Source organism: Bos mutus, chromosome 19, assembly GCF_027580195.1.
Source record: "Bos mutus isolate GX-2022 chromosome 19, NWIPB_WYAK_1.1, whole genome shotgun sequence".
In the NCBI taxonomy this organism is placed as follows: Eukaryota; Metazoa; Chordata; class Mammalia; order Artiodactyla; family Bovidae; genus Bos; species Bos mutus.
Window position 1 is genome coordinate 44,885,417 of NC_091635.1, and position 25,829 is coordinate 44,911,245.

The 25,829-nt window shown below is 51.2% G+C and overlaps 1 protein-coding gene across 2 annotated transcripts in view; it reads right to left on the reverse strand.

The window, feature by feature from the left end:
* Positions 1-9,399: 9,399 nt before the first annotated feature.
* Positions 9,400-25,829, reverse strand: part of ASIC2 (acid sensing ion channel subunit 2) — a 1,207,926-nt gene continuing 1,191,496 nt past the window's right edge. For both annotated transcript variants that reach the window (XM_070390448.1, XM_070390447.1), the window contains exons 5-10: positions 23,931-23,987; positions 22,097-22,250; positions 19,959-20,050; positions 15,921-16,000; positions 12,854-12,922; positions 9,400-10,350 (exon numbers count right to left, since the gene is read on the reverse strand). In XM_070390448.1, coding sequence (XP_070246549.1) covers positions 10,249-10,350; positions 12,854-12,922; positions 15,921-16,000; positions 19,959-20,050; positions 22,097-22,250; positions 23,931-23,987 — 554 coding nt within the window. In that variant the 3' untranslated portion in view covers positions 9,400-10,248. The remainder of the gene's footprint in view (positions 10,351-12,853; positions 12,923-15,920; positions 16,001-19,958; positions 20,051-22,096; positions 22,251-23,930; positions 23,988-25,829) is intronic.

Here is a 25,829-nt window from a genome sequence, read left to right on the forward strand (position 1 = left end):
CAGAGAGAATGGATGGCAGCTTGGGAGACGTTGCCTGGTTCCTGACCCAGGCCTGGGAAGACAAAACAACTAATAAAGTATAGTTTAATACATGTGTTGTTGTGCAGTTGCTAAGTCATGTCCGACTCTTTGGGACCCCATGGACTGCAGCACGCCAGACTTCCCTGTTCTTCACCATCTCCCTGAGTTTGCTCAAACTCATGTCCATTGGGTCGATGATGCCATCCAACCGTCTCATCCTCTGTCAGTCTAAGTGTGGTTCTCAGCTATCACTGTGTTTCCAGGTGGTATGTTGGAGCCAGAAGCATCTCAGGAGTTCCTCATTTGTCTCCATGGGCTGGGGTTCAGTTGGTCTTCAAAACCTTCGATGGAGGTTTGCCTCCACTCTTGGAGGCCTGACTGGGGGGTATGCATCAGTGCCTTTATTGCCCACCCCTGGCAGAGTTTCCCAAGTGAACCTCGTGAGTATATGAATGAGGCATCTTGAATGAATGGTAGACACTCAGCTCAGTTTGTAGAATCAGTGAACGAATGGGCCCTGATACCTCAATGGTATTGGTAAGCGCTAGCTTTCAGGTTCCAGGCATATCTCTAGAGGGAACCATGGCCCCTTCTGAGCCCTCATGGGGAGTGCTCTATCTCTCATAGGGGCCATTCAGGCTGCTTCTCATCCAAGTCTGGCTCACCTCCCTTGGAGCAGGGAGTTTGGCATAGTTTGGGAAGAAGTGGTTGAGTGGGGTTTTCTCCTTTATCCTGGCTGCCTGGCCTTGGAAAGGTCATTCCACCTCTCATAGGCAAGTTCCTCATGGGTAAGAGGAGCTAATAAAGGCCATCTTACAATAATTTATCAGTGACATAATATAGCACAGTGAAGCGTCTGGTACAGGACAGGGCACAGAGTGGGGGAAGGGGGCTCCAGAAACACTGACCTCGAGTCTGGTTTCCCTGAGGTCTGGGGCTGCCAAGCCCCCACCCGCCTCGTGGGCACATGTCCTGCTTGTCTGGTGACCAGGGCTTCCTTGGGAAGTCTGCACCAGTGCCCTCATCACTGTTTGCTGAGGAAGAGGAAGAGGGGAGGAGAAGGTGCTGGAAGAAGGAGCAGAAGGGGACAGACTTTGGATAAAGCGGCAGAAATTTCTATGGGAAATGGGGGAGAATTAAGTGAAGTTCTCTCATATTTTAAAAAGACTGTTTTGATGTGGACCATTTTTAAAGTCTTTATTGAATGTGTTACAGTATTGCTTCTGTTTTACTTTTTGGCCACAAGGAATGTGGAATCTTAGCTCCTCCACCAGGGATCAAACTTGTACCCCTTGTATTGAAAGGTGAACTCTTAACCCCTGGACCACCAGGCAAGTCCCGTTTGTCATTTTTTAAAGTTCACTAATAAGGACCTACCATACAGCAGGGGGAACTCTACTCAATACTCTGTAAAGACCTATATGGGAAAAGAATCTTTAAAACAAGCAGATATATGTATATGTATACCTGATTCACTTTGCTGTACACTTGAAACACACTGTAAATCAACTATATTCCAATTTATAAAAATAAGGGGGAAAAAGTACAGGTCACCTCATCATTGCACCAGTGTGGTTTCAGGAAACTTATTGGAAATGGACTTTTGTCCAAGGTAACGCAGTTGGTGGAGCTAGGATTCCGACAGGGCTGTTGAACTCCAAAGGTTGTGCTTTGTCCTCAGCGTGTCCCAGCCTCCACAGCTGGGCCAGCTCTTGGACGGGACTCCCGGGATGGGAAGGTACGGTGGACGGAGCGCAGCAGAGAGACAGCCCAGTTCTCTCCAGCAGGCACCCAAGCTTCTCCAGACATTCCACGTTCTCCTCTACCTCCAAGCCTTTGCTCAGGGATCTCCTCTGCAAACCTGCCTCCCTGGCAACTTCCCCCCACCTTTCGAGGCTTCAGCCAGAAACTGCTCCTCCTCAGGAGACAGTCTGGTGCCTCTTCTTTAATGGGTACCTGGTACATCTCTGCTGCCCGACTCTCTGCTCAGGTTCTTGTGTGCTGGTCTGTTGCCCATCTCTGTCTGCCTCCACTCTGAGCCCCATTCTCTTGATATATGAACCCCCTCAGTGGCTAGCACTGGGGATCTCTGCAAGGAGATCAAACCAGTCAATCCTAAAGGAAGTCAACCCTGAATATTCTTTGGAAGCACTGATGCTGAAGCTGAAGCTCCAATACTTTGGCCACCTGGTGCGAAGAGTTGACTCATTGGAGAAGACCCTGATGCTGGGGAAGACTGAAAGCAGGAGAAGGGGACAACAGGATGAGATGGTTGGATGACTTCATTGACTCAATGAATATGAATTTGAGCAAACTCTGGAAGATAGTGGAGGACAGAGAAGCCTGGCGTGCTGCAGGCCATGGGGTTGCGAAGAGTTGGACACAACTGAGCGACTGAACAGCAACAAAGTGCCTAGCGCAGTGCCTGGCTGCGTAGGGAGCTCACAGAAAATGCTCAAGGGGTGAGGAAGTCTGGACAGAGGCCCCACCTGGTGCTTTGAAGTTTTCCAGCTGTTTCTTCTCCTTCTTCCCCGTAAAGCAGGTGGAGCTGAGGATTCTTTGGTGGCCGCCAGTATCTTCCTCTTGGGCTTAACTTGGATGGAATTCCTTTTGAAACGAAGCTGCAATGTCTGAGTTACACTGAAGACAAATGGCCCACGGTGGTGCTAAGTTAGTCAAATGAGCTACTGCAGAAGCACGGCAGCGTGGACAGCAGATTTAAGGAGGCGAGGCGTCCAAATTCCCCATCCCAAGTCATCACTCACAGCCATTAGCACCGGGTGGTTTTATTCTTTTTTTTTTTTTTTTTTTAAACAAAAGGCACTATTACAGCCTCGCTTGGGAACAAATGAGATGTCAACAAGGTGCCTGTCTGGGGACACGACGGCAGCCGGAGAACATGCCCACGCATTTCCTGAATGCGGTGGATGCGATGGTCACCTTCCTGAAGAAGCAGGTCACAGGGATGTTTGCAAAGCGACGCTGCAGTTACTTTCTGCATATGCAGGTCTCCTTGGCCCTTGCGATCTCCACACGTACAGGATAATCTGATGAAATCCCATTTCCAAGGTTCTCTTTCATCCTCTCTTTCTGCTCATTCATTCATTTTGCCATCTGTGAAAACTTGCTAGTACCCAAGCTGCAGCAGGTGCCAAAGATTTAAAAAATTGCGGGAGAAAAAAAAAATGGAAATCGATCAAATCCCATCTATCTTTTTACCCTTCTTCCTGTAAATTGAAAAAGGACAGAATATCCTTTATGGGAGGAAAGTTGCTCTTGTGATACCCTGGAGTTCTTTTGGAGGAGAGTTTAACACTTTCTAGACCAGGGGTGAGTTCCTAGAGGATCTGGCTCCTTGGGGTCCATAACCCTTCTAAAATTGTATGCAAAATTTTGTGTACATCTATTGGATCATGTGCCTTTTTTTTCTTGGGGAGACAGTTCATAGCTTTCACGTTTTACAAAATACAAACAAGGCTAAAATTAGTGTTTTACGGGAAGAAAAAGAAAGAAGAAAAGATAGAAAATATACACCTTAGCTCATTTAATTCTCATCCTCAGCCTGGAACCTAGGAACCATCATCTCTGTCACATAGATGGGAAACAGAGGCTCTGAGAAGTAAATGGAACATTTGCTTGGATACCTGACACCTATTCTCAATTTAGAGTCAGAGACTATTAGAGTTGAGCTGTACCAGAGACTTTCTGTCCATTTCCCACCCCTCACTTTTTTTCTTTTAATTTTAAAAATTTTACTTTTTTGGCTGCACTGCGTGGCATGGCATGAGGACTCTTAGTTCCTGACCAGGGACTGAGCCTGCACCCCCTGAAGTGGAAGCGTGGGGTCTTAACTACTGGACCACCAGGAAGTCCTTCTCATCTTTCATAGAGGGGGAAACTGAGGCAGAGAAGTGAAATGAATTGTCCAAATTTATATGGTCAGTTTATAGCAAAAATAGGTCAGAAATTCAGTCTTTTGACTCTGTCCAAAGCTTTTGCCAACTATTGCTTTGTTCTTGCAAAGCCAGTGAGTGTAGGTTTCACAGAAGGTTAAATTGAATTAGTAAGAGATCGTCCCCTTCTACTCATTCTCAGGCTAGGCTTATTCCCACCGACCTGTTTCATGGTCTCCAGGCAACTTGCGGCCTCAAACACACTGAGCCCATCAGTCTTAGGAATACACAGATGCATGTGCAAAATGATTCCACACTCTAGGAATCCCAAATGGGTAGGGACAAAGCCATTAGATAAGGACATCAACCCTTGGCTTGGGAAATCCAGTCCTAGACATTTGGAAAGCTGAGGAAGAAACTTAAAGGATTTCAACCATGATGCAGAGTGGTACCTCAGTGTGGTGTCCTGGCCCTGCATCCATACACGTCCACCAGCCTCTCGGTGGTCATTTTGGATATTTCCCCCCTTTTTTTCTTTACTTGACTCCCCTGGACCTTCGTGCAGTCCCACAGCTGTGCCTCCTCCAGCGTTCCGCCCCCTGGGCTTCCCATATGCTGCTCTAGCGTTCTTCTGCTGCAAAAACTCAGATCCATCTTTCAGAATTGTTTACTTGTCAGTATCCCCACTCAGATGAGAAATGTCTTGAGGGCAAGTGCCCGGCGCTTAATAGACAATCAATGAATGGAGACCCCTTGTTCTTCATGTTCTTTCCGCTTCTTTGGTTGCCTGCTCCCTTCCCAGTTGTGCCAGGAAGCTCGCTCTGTGCAGTGTGGAGTCTGCCCCGGCTGTGGCTGGATTAGGGCTGGCGGCACCTCCCCCACCCCCAGAGGAGTCAATTCCTTGCCTCTCTGTAACAGGGGAGCTCATTCATTGGTGCTTTCTGGAGGCGCTTGTCTCTGCTCCAAGTTTAGTTCTCAAAATCGAACTGAATCTCTGAGCTTGTGGAGGAGGAGGTCCCAGATTCCTCCTTGCATTCCAGGCTCAGGCTGGCTGAGCTGAGCTTCACCCGAGGGAATCATTAAAAGATCACACTTGGGCTTCCCGGATGGCTCAGTTGGTAAAGAATCCACCTGCGATGCAGGAGATCCAGGTTTGATCCCTGGGTGGGGACGAATCCCTGGAGAAGGAAATGGCAACCCACATCAGTATTCTTGTCTGGAGGATCCCACGCACAGAGGAGCCTGGTGAGCTATAGTCTGCTGCTGCTGCTGCTAAGTCGATTCAGTCGGGTCCGACTCTGTGCGACCCCATAGACGGCAGCCCACCAGGCTCCCGTCCCTGGGATTCTCCAGGTAAGAACACTGGATTGGGGTGCCATTTCCTTCTCCAGTGCATGAAAGTGAAAAGTGAAAGTGAAGTCCGTCAGTCATGTCTGACTCTTCGCGACGCCATGGACTGCAGTCTACCAGGCTCCTCCGTCCATGGGATTTTCCAGGCAAGAGTACTGGAGTGGGGTGCCATGGCCTTCTCCGGAGCTACAGTCTACAGGGTTGCAAAGAGTCAGACACAACTGAAGGACTAAGCCACCACACCTTCGGGTGGGGCCAGGCTCTCCCATTCTCCCTTCCAGCTCACCAGAACCTATCTAGAGACCCTCTGTGGATTCTTTGCCATTAGGTGTGCTCACGGTTAAGACTTTGACAAAAACAGGTCCTAGCTGGAGAGGAAAATAAAAGAACTCTGGGCTCTCTCGGCACCAAACAACAAAAGATCAGTGTGTAAACAGCAGGCTCAGCCCCTGGCAAATACTTTCTCCTTTCACCTAACTGTGGCTGATTCTGTTTCTGAGATTATGTACCGTTATTTGATTGATTGATCAACCAGTCAATTGGTTGGTCTGACCCTTTGAGGTCACTGATAATTCATCCTTGCAGTTTGACCCTATGATTGCACCAAGCTCCTAGCCACTGTGTCACCATTTGGGCAATTCTTGAAAATGTGACGCTGGGACCTCCCTGGCAGTCCCATGGTTAAGACTCCACCTTCCCGTGCAGGGGGTGTGGGTTTGCTTCCTGGTTCCACATGCCATGGAGTGTGGCCAACAATTGAAAAAAAGAAAATGTGACACTTTCCAAGTCTCCTATGTCTACCAGACCTCTTCACGTCATCCCTAAAGAAATGATCGCACACATGACTACTTGTTTGAAATAACGATAATAAAAAATACCACCACTCCCAGGAATTTAGGCTTACGACTGTATCTTTGCTCAACAGCAAGTTAATTATTATAATCGGTAGCTGGCTATTGATTTACTCTCTCGGATATCCTGCCTTTTCTTTAAATAAGTAAAGTTTACAGACCTGCTCCCCGATGAACAAAGCCAGAATTCTTAAATCAGAAGGGATGCATACATATCCAAAGCCTGGAGCAATCCAAACCTGTTAGAATATTCTTCACTCGGCATCCCAGATTGATCTGAAAAAATTTAAAAAGGAAGCCAGAAATCCAATGAAGTAGTTCAAATTGCAATTCAAGTTATAGATTTTAAAAAAATGTATGAAACTATTAAACTGGAATGAGGCAGAAGCATCCGACAGACTCCCAACTCACTGAATAGACACTTAATGTGGTTTCCATCCCCGATGGGAGCAGTCTGAAGACACTCTGTTCTACATCCTATAGTCAGGCACCAGAAGGACTATTTCCAGTCTGATGTAGTGAGGACTGAACTTCTCTTTGGAGAGGGACTTCCACACTTCAGGTGGCTAAAGTATTGGGGCTTCAGCTTCAGCATCATTCCTTCCAATGAATATTCAGGACTGATTTCCTTTAGGATTGACTGGTTTGATCTCCTTGCAGTCCAAGGGACTCTCAAGAGTCTTCTCCAACACCACAGTTCAAAAGCATCAATTCTTTAGCACTCAGCTTTCTTTATAGTCCAACTCTCACATCCATACATGACTACTGGAAAAACCATAGCTTTGACTAGATGTACCTTTGTTGGCAGAGTAATGTCTCTGCTTTTTAATGCTGTCTAGGTTGGTCATAGCTTTTCGTCCAAGGAGCAAAGGTGTTTTAATTTCATGGCTGCAGTCACCATCTCCAGTGCTTTTGGAGCCCAAGAAAATGAAGTCTGTCACTGTTTCCACTGTTTCCCCTTCTATTTGCCATGAAGTGATGGGACCAGATGCCATGATCTTTGTTTTTTGAATGTTGAGTTTTAAGCCAGCTTTTCCACTCTCTTTCACTTTCACCAAGAGGCTCTTTAGTTCCTTTTCACTTTCTGCCATAAGGGTGATGTCATCTGCATATCTGAGGTTATTAATATTTATCCCAGAAATCTCGATTCTAGCTTGTGCTTCATCCAGCCCGGCATTTCAAATGATGTACTCTTGCATGTAAGTTAAATAAGCAGGGTGACAGCCTTGACATACTCCTTTCCCAATTCTGAAATAGTCCATTGTTCCATGTCCGGTTTGAAAGTGTAAGTGAAAGTCCCTCATTTGTGTCCAATTCTTGGCGACCCCATGGACTATAGTCCATGGAATTCTCCAAGCCAGAATACTGAAGTGGGTAGCTGTTCCCTTCTCCAGGGGATCTTCTCAACCCAGGGATCAAACCCAGGTCTCCCACATTGCAGGCAGATTCCCTACCAGTTGAGCCACCAAGGATGATGTGACCAGTTAATAACCTTGAGATGGGAGGATTCATATGAAATATTGGTTGGGTCTAATACAAAGAGTCTTTTAAAAATGGAAGAGGCATACACTACCATGTGTAAAACGTAGGAAGTTGCTGTGAAATACAAGAAGCTCAGTTTAGTGTTCTGTGATGACCTAGAGGGGTGGGATGGGGATGGGTGGGAGGGAGGCTAAGGAGGGAAGAGATATATGTATACAAATAGCTGATTCACTTCATTGTGCAGCAGAAACTAACACATTATAAAGAAGCAATTATACTTAAAAAAAAAAACTAGTTACCTAAATACAGAACAAAAGAAGAGGCAGGCAGGAGAGGATCTGAGTTAGAGGAAGGCGAGACTAGTAGGTCATTGTTGCAATGTAAAGACTCAAACCATCATTGCTGTCTTTGAAGAAGGAGGAAGAGGCCACAAGCCAAGGAATGTGGGCAGACACTAGAAGCTGGAAAAGGTGAGGAAATAGCTTCTCCTCTAGAGCCTCCGAAAGGAAGATAGCCCTGCTGACACCTAGATTCTAGCCCAGTGACAGCCACGTCTGACTTCTGGCCTCCTGGACTATAATACATTTGTACTGTTTTAAAGTCACTAGGTTTATTGTTTTGTTACAGCAGAGATAGAAATCTAAAAGGTCCCTTTCAGTGGCTGCATCCTGTTTCTGGAAATGAAACCCCAGCGTGGCCAATGCCAGCTGAGAGGATGCGTGGAAGGACTGTGCTCTGTCCCAGCTCCCCCTGGAGCCCTGTGAGTGCCAGGTCCTGTCCTTCTTGTGCGTCAGTGTGGCTGGTGTGCCTTGTCCCACCGGCAGGGGGAGTAATGCTGTCCTAGCATCTCGAGTCTGAAGAGGCCTCTGGAGAGCATCTGTGAAGACACAGGTAAGGTATTATTTGCAGCCTCAGGTGGAGGGAACGGAGCCCAGAGAGGTGCATGATCTCATCCATCACTTCCTTGTGTTAGGAGAGGGAAAGACAGGGATTGGATAGCAAAGCAGGGACCAGACCCCTGGTCTAGCCAGCACTTTCTGTGCACTTGTGCAAGAAGAGGGAGGTATGAACCATCTTAGGTCTTCCTTCATGACTTTGGGGGTGACTTTGAGTTGGGAGTGGTTGGGGGGCAGTGAAAGATTAGATTACAGGAGCTGCCCCTGTGGAATTAGCAGGGCGCTGTGAGGGCAAGCATTCTGCTGGAGCAGTAGAAAGCTGTCTCTTGCCACAGAGGGGCTTGAAAGGGCATGTTCTCTCCCCACCAGAGGCATCTTCCCACCTCCTTTCCCACATGGACATCCTCTCAGGAGGATGCTAGAGTCATGGGGAGCAAGGCAGAAGCAGGTCTGTTGGATGGGGAGACGGGGTGGGTTGTAGAGTGGGATGGGAAAGGCAGGAGGGCGGGAGGGAGGCCAGGCTGGGGCAGGTGTCCAGACCGAATTCACTGACCGGGTCAGGAGGACCCAGGGAAAGCGATGTGAAAGCCTCCTCTAGGGTTTGCAGGTCTGGACAGCGAGTCCTGCCTCCCTGTCTTTGTGGGCGTGGTGAAGCCATTTACCGTGTTGCAATCAGCACGGTATTTGATGCAGGATAGGACAGAATAGAATAAGAGTGTACATGTTTTGTAAAGGTAAGTGTTTCATAAATTTTATCTCCCCATCTATTTGTCATCTATCTATTATCATCTATGTCTGTCTATCTGTCGGTTTTGACTTGGCAGGTCTGGCCCTTTGCTAACATCTTGGGGAGAAAGAGTGCAGGGAAAAGGCAGAGACGACTCGGCCATGTCCACAAGACCAGCTTTTAATATGACCGTGATTGGAAGCACGAATAAATAAACGCCAGAGAAAATGGAAAAACCAAACCAAAGCTCGGAACATCAAAACCCAGATTCAGAAAACGAAAGGAAACATATCTCCGACAAACAAACAAACAAATCAACAAACAAAAAGCTCCCCCCACCGCGAAGAGACAGAATCAGACTGTACAATCCGTGTCACAGGGAGAGCCGACGGCGTGGGCCCCGCAGCTGTGTCCCCCGGCCGCCGCACCTCCGTCTCGGGCCCCTGGGAGGGGAGGAGGGCGGCCCCGGGCACCCTGTGGGCCGGCCTGGGGAGGCGGAGGGCGGGGTAGGTGGGCAGGTTAAGAACCTTCACGAACGACAAGAGGACCGGACGGCGTCCAGGGCTCTGCGGGTTCCCTCTGGAGTGTGCAGGTGTGATTCCAGGGCGGCCTCGTGGTGGTGCACTTCGGCGCTGGAACCCGGTCCCTCTGCAGGGCTGCTGGAAACCGCACGGCGAGGGTCGCGGACGGAGAAAGACGCGGACGCGGCGCCGTGAGGGTCGGAGCATGCAGTGCTTTGTACATCTGGCAGTGAGATGTGATGGCGGGTCGGTTCTCAGACAGTTTCAGGGCGGGACTCACTTCTCCTAAGAGGGTCGGACGCGCGGCGGCGGGGCCCGAGGACGCGTCGTGCCAGACATGGCCGGAGCGAGGTTTCAGCAGAGTTTGCTATGTGTGCATAGGGGGCTCTTGCTTCTTTCCGTCGGTGGGCAGGGGCCATCCGACCTGAGCCTGCGGTCCCCTGTCCTGGTCCCGGGCCAGGTCCGTTTGGGGGTGGGGGGTGGTGGTGCCGGGTGGTCCGAGGGCCGTCAGCAAGCAATCTCCTCCAAGGTCCCCAGGGCCGTCTGCAGGGGCACGTTCACAGTGTGGCTGATGGTTTCGGAGTGGTTTGGCATCGTGTCACAAGTGCTCTGGCGGGGAAGAGGAAAGTGCCTGTTGATGTTCATTCAGCAAAAATGTGTCCCAGGGTCCCTGCAGCCCAGCCCAGGCCCTGAGAACCGTGCAGCCCACAGTGGGCTCTCCCGGGCACTGCTCCTCCGCCCCAAACCCCTCCGGTGCTGGGTTGCCATCTTCGGTCATGAAGCTGGGGGTGAGGGGCTCACTGCCTTCAGAATCCTCTCCACTGTCCACCTAGGCGCTCCCCCGACCCCGCCCCACGCCCCAGAGTACAGAGGAAGCTTCCTGGTGATGGGGTTTAACAGCTAGTTTGACCTTCTCTCTAAGGGCTTCCCAGGTGGCTCAGTGGTAAAGAATCTGCCTGCTAATGCAGGAGACATAAGAGACACAGGTTTGACCCCTGGGTGGGGAAGATCCCCTTGGAGGAGGAAATGGCAACCCACTCCAGTATTCTCGCTTGGAGAATCCCATGGACAGAGGAACCTGGCAGGCTACACGTGGGGTCTCAGTGAGTCCGACACAACTTAAGTGACTTAGCACATCTATAAGGAACAAAGCAACCCAAGGGTGGTAGCTGTATTCCCTGTGCTGTACAATATATCCCGTATTTATATCCTGTGGGCCTCTCCAGAGGTCCCCTGCTGTGTCACTGGAAGCTACATCTGAGTGGTGTGTAACCTTGTGGTGTGGATGACCCATCCCGTCCTCGTCCTTGGACCTCTGTTGAGTCCACCTGGGGTGGAGGAGGGGCCACCTGTGGCCTGGCCTGGGCAGGAGGGGCTGCCTGATCGCTGAGGCAAAACAGTGGAGGTCTCTGACAGCTGGGAGTCTGACCCCTGATCCCAGCTGCCCCCAAAGGACCTTGGGGTTAGGCCGGCCTCAGAGAAGGGTTATCTCGGGTCCCTGAGCAGGGTGGGGCTGAGGTGGCTTTGAGTCTTCTGGGTGATTCCTGGCCCTGCAGAGGGCTGGAGGCTGGGAGGGATGTGAGCGGAATTCTGTGCCAAGAATTCGGGGGAGATTAGATGAGGATGAGGCTGGGAGCGGTGCAAAGGAGGAGGCTATGTCTCTGAGACATTCTGAAGGCAGAAGAGAGGGTGGGGCGAGGGGAGGGGAGCCTGTATTCGCTGAGCGCTTACTACAGACTAGTCACTGGAAGCTCACTGCTTCCCAGGGCCTGGTCTCATTGAATCTGATGGCACCCCCTGAGGTCCCAGTGGTTTGGCAGCTGCTCAGAGAGGGAGGTGATGTGCCCTCGGTGCACAGCTGGGAAGAAGGGCCCTGGGATCCAGGCGGGTCAGCTGAGTTCAGAGCCCGGGGCTCCTTCCACCCACACTGCCCTCCCCTCCACAGAAGCTGTCTTCTGTTCAAACAGAAGCTGCAGGGACCCAAGAGAATCAAAGTGGGATGTTTAGCCTGGGAGATGAGTAGAGAAACAGTGTCTGGAGCAAAAATGGGAGCCCAGATAGGAGGAGGAGGAGGCTGGGATCCACTTGGGATGTTATGATTTTAAGGCAGCAATGGCCACGGAATGCAGTGTTCTCTTGGGGCGGGGGTGCTGACGTGGGGGATACCCACGACCTTCAGCGGAGACCAGGGTCCAGGAACAGACTGAATCTGGGAAGGAGAGTGTGGACGGTGTAAGAGGGGCTGCCTCTTAGACTTGAGGAGAGAGGCAGAGTAGGAAGGAGGCTAGGGTGCCTCCCCAGCTGTGTAACCTGGGCCTCTGGGCCACAACCGCCTCATATACAACATGGAGATAAGAACGCCCTTCCTCCAGGTGACTCTAGGGCTGAAACTATGTGTTACTCTTAAGGCGCATAACACAGTGCCTGACACATACCAGGCTTACAATGGTCAGCAGTTATAATGGGTGTTATTGCTTCTACCTACTTCAAAGAATCTGCCCGCTAAGCAGGAGATTCGGGTTTGATCCCTGGGTTGGGACGATCCCTTGGGGAAGGAAATGGCAACTCACTCCAGTATTCTTGCCCGGAGAAGTTCATGGACAGAGGAGCCTGGTGGACTACAGTCCATGGGGTTGCAAAGAGTGGGACACGACTTAGCTACTGAAACACCACCACTACTTCAGAGGGCCCCACACCCTATGTCCTGTTCAAATGGGGTAGAGTAACAGGGACATTCCTGCTCACATTCTGCCACCTAGGGAATAAGGGAGTGGGCCTACATGGAGCCTCTCCTTGGTCTCCCAAGGCACGAGAACAGGGGCATGGCTTCTGGCTGGGGAGAAGCTGAGCTGGTCCAGGCAGAAGCATCTCCTGGTCTCTGCTGCATCCATGGAGCAGATCCAATCTACAGGTGGGTTCCAGGATGGGTCTCAGAGAGAGGCTCAGGGTTCAGTTGGAGTGTCCTTGGACTTGGGAGCTGCAGACGGTCTCGAGCTATGGAAAGGTGTGAGACGGAGCACTCCTGTCCTGCCTGGCACCGGCATCTGCATTCACACGGCTTGTACACACCAAGGAACTAACCAACCTGCAACCCCCTGCCGGCCGCCCTTACCACATTCTCATCGTGGCTCCCTTCCTCCTCTTCTTTGCCAAGCAGGTCTAATAGCTTCTCTTTGATCAGCTGCAAGAAAGGCAGGAAGGAAGGTCAGGCCGGGAGAAAGGCATCAAAGTAGCGAGAGAGACCTCCTTCCACATGGTTGGGCTGGGGAGGCAGGGGCAGCAGCAGCCTGGCTGCAGCTGGACAGACGTTGGTAGGAGCCCAGCCTGGCATCCCAAACTGGGGTGCCTAGCCAAGCTTCTGGTGCAGGAGCTAGAGACTGTGTGGTCTCTCAGCGTGGCTGGTTCCCCATCTGTCCTGGGGGGATAGTTACTTGTCACTTTTGAGGCCTGACAATTCCACAGTTCACAAGGTTGGGACACAACTGTGTTAACATTTCATTCTCAATAAGAGAGTAGTTATTAAATATGTTTTCTGATGTGATTCAATTTCTATAACTTTGTGCATCTTTGCACAAAAATGATTAAACAGGGCAGAACCAAGTCTGGCTATGGAACCCAGTTTGGGAGCTGGGTCACCATGCTGAGAAGTGGGGTGTGGCACTCCACAGGCCCCTGGTCACCCAGGCCTACCACTTCCCACAGTGACCCCCAGTGGCCTTTGGCCATTGCCGGTCCCCTCTGGGAGGCAGGCTACTGCTCTGCAAGCCCGATCTGCTGGGCTGAGACCCAGGAGGTCCTGGGCTTCCCTGAGGGATTCTGGAGTCCCTGGAGCCAGCCCAAGGCTGGGAGGAAAGCAGTAGGAAGACTGATGAGCCCCCGGAGCACGCAGTGCCTGAAACTGCTGTTTGTTGTGTGAGAAGCTTCCAGAGACTGTTCCAGCTGCCTCCTGAGGGCGACAGCTCCCTGAACCAGAGCAGCTGGAGTGCCCTTGCTCTTCCTGCTCAGGATTGATGACTTCTCAGGAGTGCTCCTTCCCTAAAGCTGCCTGGACCCCAGAAGGTGCTGCTCTGGTGATGGGTCACCTGGAGGGCAGGTGTGTGTGTGTGCATGTGGTGTGTGTGTGTGTGGTGTAGGTGTATTTGCGAGCAGTGTGTGAGTGTGGTATAAGTGTAATACGTGTGTGTGCATGTGTGGAGTGTGTGTGCATATGTGGTGTATGAGTATGGTATGTGTGTGTGGGTGGTGTGTGTGTGGAGTGTATGTGTGTATATGTTGTGTGTGAGTGTGGTATAAGTGTGTGTGATGTATGTGTGTATGTCATGTATGTGCAAATGGTGCGTGTGTACAGTGTATGTGGTTTATCTGTGGTGTATGTGTGTCTTTGTGAGCAGTGTGTGAGTGTGGTGTAAGTGTGTGTGGAATATGTGTGTGTGGGGTATATGTGTGTGTATGTGTTATATGTCAGTGTGGTATTAGTGTTATGATGTATGTGCGTGTCACATCTGTGCAAGTGGTGTGTGTGTATAGTATATATCGTGTACCTGTGGCATATGTATGTATTTGTGAGCAGTGTGTATAAGTGTGTGTGGAATATGTGTATGTGGAGTGTGTGGTATAAGTGTGTATGGCACATGTATGTGTGGAGTGTGTGGGGTATATGTGTGTGTATGTTGTGTGTGAGTGTGGCATTAGTGTGTGTGATGTGTGTGTGTATAGCAAGTGTATGCGAGTGGTGTGTGTGTGGAGTGTATGCGGAGTGTGTATGGAGCGTGTGGGGTATATGTGTGTGTGTATGTTGTGTATAAGTATGGTAGAAGCGTGTGTGGTGTGTGTGTGTGTGGTGTGAGTGTGTGTGGAATATGTGTATGTGGAGTGTGTGGCATACATACGTGTGGTACATGTATGTGTGGAGCGTGTGGGGTATATGTGTGTGTATGTTATATGTAAGTGTGGCATTAGTGTGTGCGATGTGTGTGTGTATAGCATGTGTATGTGAGTGGTGTGTGTGTGGACTGGATGTGGAGTGTGGCATGTGTGTGTGGAGCATGTGCGGTGTACATGTGTGTATGTTGTGCATGCTATGCTATAAGCGTGGTGTGTGTGTGTGTGTGTGTATGTTGTGTATGGTATGCTATAAGTGTGGTGTGTGTGTGTGTGTGTGTGTGGAGGGTGTGGGGTATATGTGTGTGTATGTTGTGTATGCGTATGCTATAAGTGTGTGATGTGTGTATGTTGTGTATGGTATACTATAAGCGTGTGGTGTGTGTGTGTATGTTGTGTATGCGTATGCTAGAAGCATGTTGTGTGTGTATGTTGTGTATGTGCATGCTATAAGCGTGTGGTGTGTGCATATGTTGTGTATGCATATGCTATAAGCATGTGGTGTGTGTGTGGAGGGTGTGGGGTATATGTGTGTGTATGTTGTGTATGTGTATGCTATAAGCGTGTGGTGTGTGTGTATGTGTGTGTGTGTGGAGCGTGTGGTGTGTGTGTGTGTATGTTGTGTATGTGTATGCTATAAGCGTGTGGTTGTGTGTGTGTGTATGTGTGTGTGGAGGGTGTGGGGTATATGTGTGTGTATGTTGTATACGCGTATGCTATAAGCATGTGGTGTGTGTGTGCATGTATGTTGCGTATGCATATACTATAAGCGTGTGGTGTGTGTATGTTGTGTATGTGTATGCTATAAGCATGTGGTGTGTGTGTATTTTGTGTATGCGTATACTATAAGCGTGTGGGATGTGTGTGTGTGGTGTGTATGTGTATGCTATAAGCATGTGTGTGTGTGTGTGTGTGTTGTGTATGCGTATGCTATAAGCGTGTGGTGTGTGTGTGTGTGTGTAGTGTGAGTGTGTGGGTGCAGACACACCCAGGCGTGAAGCCCCACACGAGGCCCAGGGGCTCCGCGCCGGCCCCTGCACTGTCTCATCCCCGCTTCTCATCCCTCCGGCTCCCTGCGTGCGGGTGTAGACGGCTCCAAGGACAGGCCTGCAGCTTCCGTCTCTCACCCACCCCGCCCCGGTGCCTGGGGTGCGGGGACAGATCGTGTCCATGCACAGGAAGGGGAGGCGGCCCTGGGTGGAGGGAGGCCGAGCTCTCCCCGCTCCGTGCTCTGGTTCTGGGCATCGGGGCGGGATGAGGGCGCCTGGTGGTCCCCCACAAGCAATCCCGCATCTTACCTCATAAATATAATCAAAGAGCTCTAGTATTGTAAGGATACTAGCACCAATGAACAATCCCATCTGACCACCAATATCACCTGGAGAGAGAGAGAGAAGAGAAAGACTTGGCTTTCCTGACAGCGCTTCTGGAAGGGTGGATGGACGGAGAACTCAGAAAGCAGCTTTCTGAGAGGGGCCCCCTTCCCAGAGGTGGGGCCCGGGCCTGGTGGCTGGAGGGCAGGCCCTTGACAAGCTGCTCCCTCACTGCGCTGCTCTGAGAGCTGCTGGGTTTCAGCACCCATGGGGGTGGGAACTAACCTGGATGTTTACTTGTGGGGCCTGGAATGGACCTCCCGTGCTGATGGCCTGGTTCAGTTCCATTCAGAACCACAACGTTGGGGCCTAGCTTTGGCTCTGGGCTGGGAACAGATGAGACGCGTGTGGTCCCTGCCTGGGTGAGGGCACAGTCAAGCCTGAGACGTGTGTCAGTGTGTCTGAGTGGGGGTCTTGGGAGCAGGCATGTAAGAGACACCCCCAATTACGACAGGGCCTTTGAAGCTACCTTGAGGCCCCTCTGACCCTTGGGATAAAGTCCTTGGAAGCTATCTCCCCTCCCTAAAGGTAAATGTTTGGTTTCTTTCTATTTATTTTTTATTTATTTTTATGATTTTTGGCTGCGCTGGGCCTTCATTGCTAGGCACAGGCTTTCCCTGGTTGCGGTGAGCGGGGGCTACTCTTCCCTGTGGTGTGCGGGCTGCTCACTGCGGTGGCTTCTCTCGTGGGGCGTGGGCTCTAGGCGCGTGAGCCTTGCAGCTCGCAGGCTCTAGAGCACAGGCTCAGTAGCTGCGGTGCACAGGCTTAGCTGCTCCACAGCATGTGCGATCTTCCAGGACCAGGGATTGAACCCTTGCATTGGCAGGTGGATTCTTAACCACTGGACCACAAGGGGAGTCCTTTGGTCTCTTTCTAGAGTACAGGTTCTTGCCCTGAGTGTATGACCCCGTTGACCAGGGGTCTTCTGATCCCCTTGTATCAAACTCCTGAGAGACTTGTAATCAGTATAGATGCCTGCACCCACCTGTTGTTGTGCTTAGTCGCTCAGTCGTGTCTTGACTCTTTGAGACCCATGGACTGGAGCCCGCCAGGCTCCTCTGTCCATGGGGGTTCTCCAGGCAAAATATTGGAGTGGGTTGCCATGCCCTCCTCCAGGGGATCTTCCCAACCCAGGGCTTGAACCCAAGTCTCCCATATTGCAGGTGGATTCTTTACCATCTGAGCCACCAGGGAAGCCCTGGGGCCTATGCAATCAGAGTCTCTGGGACTGGAGGTCAGGATTTTTATCTTCCCAGGTGGTTCTCCAGCCCACCAGAGGTTGAGAAGCACTCTCCTTTGGGGGCGTCCGATGGTTGGAGACTCCTTGAATTGAATGCAAATCGTTATGTGTGGGTACCTGGGCATTTGTAGTTGGAGAGTCCGTATGTCGGAAGCTATTATCAGATTCTTAAGGGGGTTCTGATCCCCTGAAAGCCCCCAAACGCTCTGCTCCAGAGGAAGTGTGTTGGAGCACAGGGCTCTGAGGCTGTGAATATGGAGGGTGGCCACCAGCTGGCTGTGTGTCTTTGATAAGCCCTGACCTTCTCAACAGCTTTGCCTACCAGGAACATTTGGTGGTGGAGGTGGTTGGGGGAGGGTTGGAGGAGATGAACAGTGAAGTCCTTTCCAGCTGTGACCTCTGGGACTGTGAGCTGCTGGTCTAGGAAGAGCGCTGGGAGTGGGGGCCCTGATGGGGGTGGGTGTACCATCCTCCTGGAGATTCCAGGCTGACCTCTTGGTCTGAGAACTTTCTGACGAGCACACTTGTCCACTCCTCCCCTGATGATGGCTGGGAGGCCAACAAGCACATCCCCAGGTGAGCAGGCTGAGATGGTGGGAAGGGGGCTCTTCCCGGGGTGGGGGGGACTTGGTGTTGGGCTCACCAGAGCCCCCCTTCCTTCCGCTCCCCCACCCCCTCTAATGTCCTTAATGGAGGCTCACTGGGGCGTGCATACATGCACGTGCCTGTGGGGGGTGGGTGTATGTGTGAGCCGTGTGGCGGAGTGTGGAGGGTGTGCCAGGTGCATTGTGTGTGCATGTTCGGGACAGAAGCAGGCCTTACATCTGGCCACCAATGGCTTTATATAGGTGGCACTCGAGTGTGTCTGGGGTGGCTTTGTGGGGGTGGGCACAGTGCGTCTGAATGTGTAGAGGAGGTGTGAGCGTGCTTGTGTATGGCAGGTATAGGTGTGTAGGCATGTGAGCACCTACGTGTCTCTGGAGTTGCGTGGTTTGCACGTGGGTCTGTGCAGGTGTGCACTAGTGTGTGTGGCTCACTCTGGTGCATGTGTGTACGCTGGGGTGAGGCGTGCTCTCTGAGTGAGGGGAAAGCGGCCACAGGGCGGGAAGACAGGGGCCAGCGTGAACTTCCTGACTCAGGGCTTGCAATTGGCACTCGCTCTTCTCGCGAGAGGTACAGATGGCAGTGAGATTTTCCGCGGTGGGCGTGTGAAAGAGCGCGCGTGCGCACTAGCGCACACGCTTGTGTGGGGGAGGGAGCAGAGGGAAGGAGGCGTGTCCTCGGTGACAGGGGCGGGGCTTTAGCACCGGCCCATCCTGGGAGTCTCAGCATAGTCCCTCTCTGGCCACAACTATCTCCAACGCCCTTTAGTGATGACCACCTTAGCCCAGTGGAGACCCTGAGGTGTCTGCCGCTTCCTGGGAGAGTGTCTGTCTGGATGCCAGAAACCACTGTTTATGGGCCTTCTGTGGGCTAGGGCTTGATCACATTTCACCATCATGGCAAGCTCACAGAGGGTTTTATTAGACTCATTCTACAGATGAGGGACCTGAGGTTCAGTGAAGTGAAGCCACCTGCCCACATTCTCCGGGCTGGTGTGCAGCAGCCCCTGACTTGTGCTCCCCTTGAACTGCCAAGTAGAAGGTGTCTGTCTCCCCTGCCCCCCACTCAGGATGCCTCTCTCACCTGGTTCAGTTCACAGAGACAACAAGAGTTATTTTTCCTCGAAGCCACAGACATCGGATCCTTTTTTGAGAGTGAGTGGGAGTTGGGGGGATGGGTTCAGGGCAGGTCTTTTAACCCCCTGGGGTCTTATTAGATTTAGCTGGGCTGGGGCACCGTTGAAATTAATACCCTGCATTCACCATGTGCCCTAGGGGCCAGAGGAGCTGATGTGAACTAAGGTACGGCGGTCAGGTTTGTAGATTTCTGGGGGTACATGGCCCTTCTTTAGTGTTTGACAAAGAGCTCTCAGTCCAGGGGTACCTGGCATTCTCAACGTGGCAACATTGCTTTCCAGGTGGGGCCTCCATGGGTGGGACCTTCGTGGTACCTGCTGCCTGGATCCATCCATAGCTCAGCCCCGCTGTACCTATTCGCCATGGCCCCAGGGCTCTGACTCCAATCAGGGGGCAGAAGACTGTGGCATCTAAGAAGGCAGCGCCAGAAGGGTGCCGAGAGAATGGCTGGCTCACCTGCCTCATTGTGTCAATGGGGAAACTGAGATTAGATCAAGGAATGAACTGGGCCTAACACCACCGCATGGAGTGCTTCCCACTCTGGGGCAGGAGCAGTGCAAGGGAAGAGGGAGCAATTAGTGGATGAAAGGCTGGACTCTTATAGAGTCACCCTCAGGCCACCCACCTGCCCATCCCCGCTTCCTCCCATCCCCTTGTGTGCTCAGTTGCTCAGTGTTGTCTGACTCTTTGTGACCCCATGGACTGTAGCCCGCCAGGCTCCTCTGTCCATGGGATTTTCCAGGCCAGCATAGTGGAGTGGGTTGCCATTTCCTTCTCCAGGGGATCTTCCTGACCCAGGGATTGAACTTGCGTCTCCTGCATCATGGGCAAACCCCCTTTCTTTACCGTCTGAGCCAGCTGGGAAGCCCCATGTTATCATGCATGCACGCATGCGTGCTAAGTTGCTTCAGTCGTGTCCAACTCTTTGAGACCCTGTCCATCCCCATGAGATTGGGCATTTGTGCAATGGACACTCTGACTTACCAAGTAAGGCAGCGACTTCATATGCCTTCTTCTGTTCGATGGTCTCATAATTGAGAGCTTCAAAAAATATATCCAAAACGAGGATGTTTTCTCTGCAGGGGAAACGTTCAGTGTCACACGTGGTGAGAATCATCAGGATCCACAGGGATCATATCATACGATTTTCCCATGGACAGAAAGGGAAACAGAGGCCCAGGGAAGTGAGACAACGGGCTCAAAGTTAGAGCCGGTTAGCCACAGAGCTGGAGTTTGAACCGGGAAGTCGTGATTCCCAGCCCATTGCTCTTCATGGGCCTGGAGGGGTATGCTAGCTCTCTCCCCTTGGCCCCTTATCACTAACCCACCCTCTCTCTGCCCCCTTTTCCAGGAGTCCTGCCCCAGGCCTCCAGGTCTCTATGCTCCAGATGGTCTGCCTGGGTCCTTATGTGCAAGTGAGCTCAGAACTCACTTAACAAGGCTTGCTTGCCTGCCCCCAACTTACCTCCCCTGCCCACCCTGGGGAGGCCCTCAGTTCTTACTGAGATTGATGACAAGCTTCTTCTGGTGGGGGCCCTACCCCAGCATCACCAAGTTAGCTGCAGGAGCCAGGGATCTGGCTGTGGGGTTTTCTGGCAGAAGCACCTTGATTCCCTTCTGCTCTTTGGGGCACTTGTATTCATGAGAAACATCTTGGTGAGAGAAGCCATTACCGTCAGCAGAATGTTTGCAGCTGCAGGGCCTGGCCCCTCCTCTATCGATAGTTACCCTGATTCTTTGATGCTGCTCACTAATGCTCTTAGTGTCTCTTGCCCTCAAGGGGCACACACCGTCCCAGGATGAGAACTGGTGACTGTGTGGGAGGGAGAGGCTGGAGGAGGGTTGAAATTAACACCCTGCATCCATCATGTGCCTTGGGGGCCAGAGGAGCTCATGTGAACTAAGGTGGGGTGGCAGTCAGGTTTGTAGACCTGATGGGGGGGGGGTGGGAGCGAGAGGAGCCCTCTCCACCCGGGGCTCACCCAGGAGCTATCCACCATCTCTTGCCTGGTTTATGACAACTGCCTTCCACCAGGCTCCCTTCTGCCCATCTGTCTGCTCATCCATCCTCCTAACCAGGTCTTCTAAAACCTCTAGACTAACCCACATAACACAGAATTAGCATCCAGTGCTTCTGTCAGCCAGGCTGCCTTTAAAATGCTCAATGGTCACAGATGGCCTGTGGCCACCACATAGGACATCATGGAGATAGAACATTTCTAGAAGGTTCTACCATAGAACACGTAGTCTAAAATGCAGATGAGACCCTATCACTTGCCTACCTGAAGCTCTTCTGTGGTTCCCTACCCTCTTAGAATCAAATCTACTCCCTGACTCCCACCCCTGCCCAGCTCAGCCTATAAGACCCACATCCACCTCCCCCGGCTTCCTTTTGCTGTACTCTTGTGACACCCTCTTCTCCTGTGTCTTCCTTTCATTTATTTTGTTCAAAGATTATTTTTTTGAGCATCAACTCTGTGCCAGACACTCCACAGCAGAGAACAAAAAAGAAAGGTTCGTGCCCTCAAGAGGCAGGCAGGTAATTGAAGGAAACAGCCACGTGAATATTGAATTACACACAGTGGCGAGTATTATAAAGGAATACACTTGAGTGTTTCGAGAGAAGAATGACAGGAGGGGGCCTAAATTATTGGTCCAAAGACATGACATTTAAATGGAGACCTGCGAACCGAGGAACCAGTTGGGTGAAGAGTGAGAGGAAAAGCATTCTAGGCAGAGGGAACAGAATATGCAAACTCTGCCTGGAAGACTTTTCTGCATCCTGTTAAAACACCTCTGAAACTTTCCTTGACAGCACCCCTCTGCAGGGTACGGCCAACAACCTCTCTTATTATATGCACCAGCCTGGACAGCTTTCAATGTTGTATTTGTCTCTCTGCGGGTCTGTAAGCTCCTGAAAGATGGCGCTGCCTCTTAACATGCTTTGTCTTCATACTCTGAGTCTGAGCACAGAACTTGGCCAAGAGCAGGTGCTCAATTAACGTCTGCCAGATGGAACTAACTGCTTACCTTTGTCCTCTTCCTTGACTGTCCCCCCTCCTCCCCATTTTTTCCTGGTCCCTCCTCCCCCCACCCCTCTCCACCATGTCCACTTAGCTTACGAGATATATTTTTCTGATTTGTTAAATTTCTTCTCGAGGTACTTGGCTGATGTCTTGCTGGGGATCTTCACCATGGAGAGCTCTTTGTTGTAGCGGGTCAGGTTGCAGGGGGTCCTGCAGAGACAGTAATTACTGTCCTTTTCTGCCAGCAGACCTGCAGGGGAGAGGGAGGCAGGGCTGAGTGGAGTGCAGGGGACTGGGACCTCTGGGCCCAGAGTAGCCGGGTCCCAGGTTCCTGCAGCAGAGAAGAGGAGGAGGTGCCCTCTGTGTGAATGAAGGGTGAGGGGCTGTGGAGAGAAGCGGGGCTGGGTGTTTGCTGGAGGTTGATGGGGGTGTGAGCGGTCACAGAAGTGCCCACTGTTTCTATGTTACTCTTTTTTTTAAAAAAATAACTCTTTTAATGTACTTGTCAACTAACTTTATTATCTGAATAATTTCTGCATCCATTTCAGCTGAGTTTTTAAATTTAATATTTATTTACTTATTATTTTTGGCTCTGCTGGGTCTTCGTTGCTACACGTGGGCTTTTCTCTAGTTGTGGCGAGCAGGGGCTTCTCTCTGGTTCTCAGTGGGGTGGCTTCTTTTGTTGTGGATCACGGGCTCTAGGGCAAATGGGCTTCGTTAGTTATGGCACACGGGGGCTTAGTTGCTCCTTGGCGTGTGGACCAGGGATTGAACCCGAGTCCTCCGCGTTGGCAGGCGGATTCTTCACCACTGGACCCCCGGGGAAGTCCTTTCTCTGTTACTCTTGGTTCTGTGTTCCTCCTGCTTCCTTTACTGTTAGGTTAACTTTTGTAAGTATGGGTACCACTTTGGAAGCATGGGCTCCAAGGGAGTCCTGGACCTTTGACCATCCCAGGGCTGTCTTCTCTGCTCTCAGCTTCAGATCTCATCTGCAAAGGGGGCTGTTCATCACAGGCAAGTGTGGGAGGCCACTGCATCTGAATCCCTAGGCTCCGTGGTTTTCCCTTGGGGGGCTCCATAGCCAGCACCCACCGCCTCTGCCAGCTGGTTGAGGACACAGAGTGAGTCTTTGTGTTCACCGGAAGTCCCTCTTTCCAACCAGCCCTCCTGGAGGCATCTGGACATGCGAGTCCAGAACTATTCGACTTAGATCCAGCAAGTACAACTGCTGAACAAACTTGAGTCCGGATGATTTAAATACCCACTGCTTGTCTTGCTTGTAAATCATTTCCCAGATCCCGGAGAGGCGGGCGTGTGGAGTGGGTCACGCTCTGGGGTTGCAGCTTGTTGTGATCCCTGTCACTGGAAGTTTCCCAGGGTGGGAAGTGGGGTGGGCCAACAAACCCCCAGGAGCAGAGGCCGTGGTGGGGGTGCTCCTGCCTCCCCTGTGTCCCTGAGCAATGCACACTGGGCCTCACCCCTCTGCCTGACCCCACCTCTCCTGGCTCAAGGGAACAATGCAGAGAGGACAGCTTGGGAATAACCTCCAGGGTGTGTGCCAGGAGGTATCGCCAAGCTCCTTTAGCGCCCACTCGGTGCCCACTGTCCATCCTATCTCCATCTCTGCCTGCTCCTCTGCATTCCTCAGTGCTCTCTGCGGCCCCAAAACTCACTCCTTCTCTGTCCCCACCTCTCTGCCTCCTTTCTCTCCTTACTTGGGTTTCCACCCTCATCACTAGCATCAGTTCCCTCGCCCACCCTTCTCTCCTTCCTCCTCTCCACCTCCCTCTCCTGTCCCTGCCGGGATGCCACCCTGTCCAGCCTCTTTCCCCCTCACCCTTCCCTATTTCCCTTTCCCACACCTGGAAGGGCTCCAAGGTCTCAATCGCAGCCCCCACCCCCATCATTCCACTGGGCCCCTGGTACTGACCTAGGGCAGGCTCTGCACACTCCTTGTGCTGCTCAGGGGTACAGAAAGGGGCATCCCCTGCAAAGAAGAAAGACAGGGAGAGGTACTCAGGCAGCAACCCCTCCCCTCCTTGGGCCAGGGGAAGGGATTGCATCGGGGTACTTGGGAAGGGTCGCAGTTCACCAGTGGACAGTCAGAAGGCAGCTGTCAATCAGGACTGCCAGGGGATAGTGGGGGACCAGAAGACTGTGCTCTGATCCTCTCTGTGATAACAGGAGCCATCTAGCTAATTTCCCCCAGGTCGGACAGCCTGGTTCATACAGGTGAAAGGAAAGTGTTGACATAGGGAGGCAGTGGCAAGTATCTACTAAGCGCTGGGCATGCATTGTCCCCTTTAACCCACTTAGGTACCTTTGGAAATAGGAACTACAGTGTCTGTTTTATTGATGAGAGAATTGAGGTTTAAGTATCCTGCTCTCCCAGGCCTGCAGTGATGGAGGTGGGCTTGGAGCCCAGGTCTGTGTGCTCCCGAGCCCAGGGCTCTTTCCATCACAGCATGCTGCCGTAGGTGAGGAAGGCTGCTTGGTCAGTCTCCTCTTTGCTGTGCCCTTCATTCCACATTATAACTGAGATGCCAGTAACAGTGTCATGTGGGGAGCGATTAAAATCTCTCCTGCCTGCTTAGTCTCAGGTTCCATGGGGAAACCTCACTGGCTGGTGATGCAATCTGAGCATCAGGCCAGTAGCGTTTTTGTTGTTTAGTCTCTCGGTTGTGTCTGACTCTTTGTGATCCTATGGACTGTAGTCTGCCAGGCTTCTCTGTCCATGGAATTCTCCAGGCAAGACTACTGGAGTTGGTTGCCATTTCCTTTTCCAGGTGACCTTCCCAATCCAGGGAATGAACCCGCATCTCCGGCATTGGCAGGCAGAATCTTTACCACTGAGCCACAGGGATGCCCAGATAGCATTTACCAGTGCTCGATTCTCTCTGGTCTTTGTAGAAATCCAGAAACTTTGTTTTTTCTTTTCACACGTGCTAAAGTCAAAGCCAACTCATTGGAAAAGACCCTGATGCTGGGAGAGGTTGAAGGCAAAAGGAGAAGGGGACGGCAGAGGATGAGAGGGTTGGATGGCATCACCGACTCAATGGGCATGAACTAGGGTGAACTCTGGGAGATGGTGAGGGACAAGAGAGGCCTGGTGTGCTGCAGTCCACGGGGTCGCAAAAAGTCAGACACAACTTAGCAACTGAACAACAACAAATGTCAAAGTTCACCACAATATCCTCCTCTTATTTTTTCCCTAAACACTTTTTTTTCCCAAGAGCTGAAGAACTGAAATGGTTCCTCTTTTCTAATAATAAGAATGTAACTGATATGTTTCTCTTTTTGTTTTGTCTTCTATTCCATTCTGTCTTTGCCTGCTTCTCAGAGGCAATTTTAAAGATTGATAATCCTAAATTTAGATTACTAGAGAAATCACTGATTCCTAATGCAATCGTTCAGAATTTAGCTCTAAGGATGTTCATTTCAGCATTGGTTATGACAGAAAACAATTGGTAATGAGCTAAAAGTCCAAGGTCAGGATTTAGTTAGATAAACTTAAAGTATGATATAATCATGAAACAATAGGCATGAAATACAATAGTAAAGTTCCCTGCACATAGTAGGTCTTCAGTCAGCAGTACTCTCAATTCCCTTTCCCCATGTGTTAACACAGTCACCACTGACATTTGCAATTGACAAAGCATTTTTTTTTTTTTTTTTGGCTGCACTGTGGGATCTTAGTTCCCTGACCAGGGATCAAAGCCAGGCCGCCTTGCACTGGAAGCTCAGAATCCTAACCACTGGGCCTCCAGGGAATTCCCAACAAAGCATTTTTATATCTTAGCTTAATTTTATCCTCTTCACAGCAAACGTT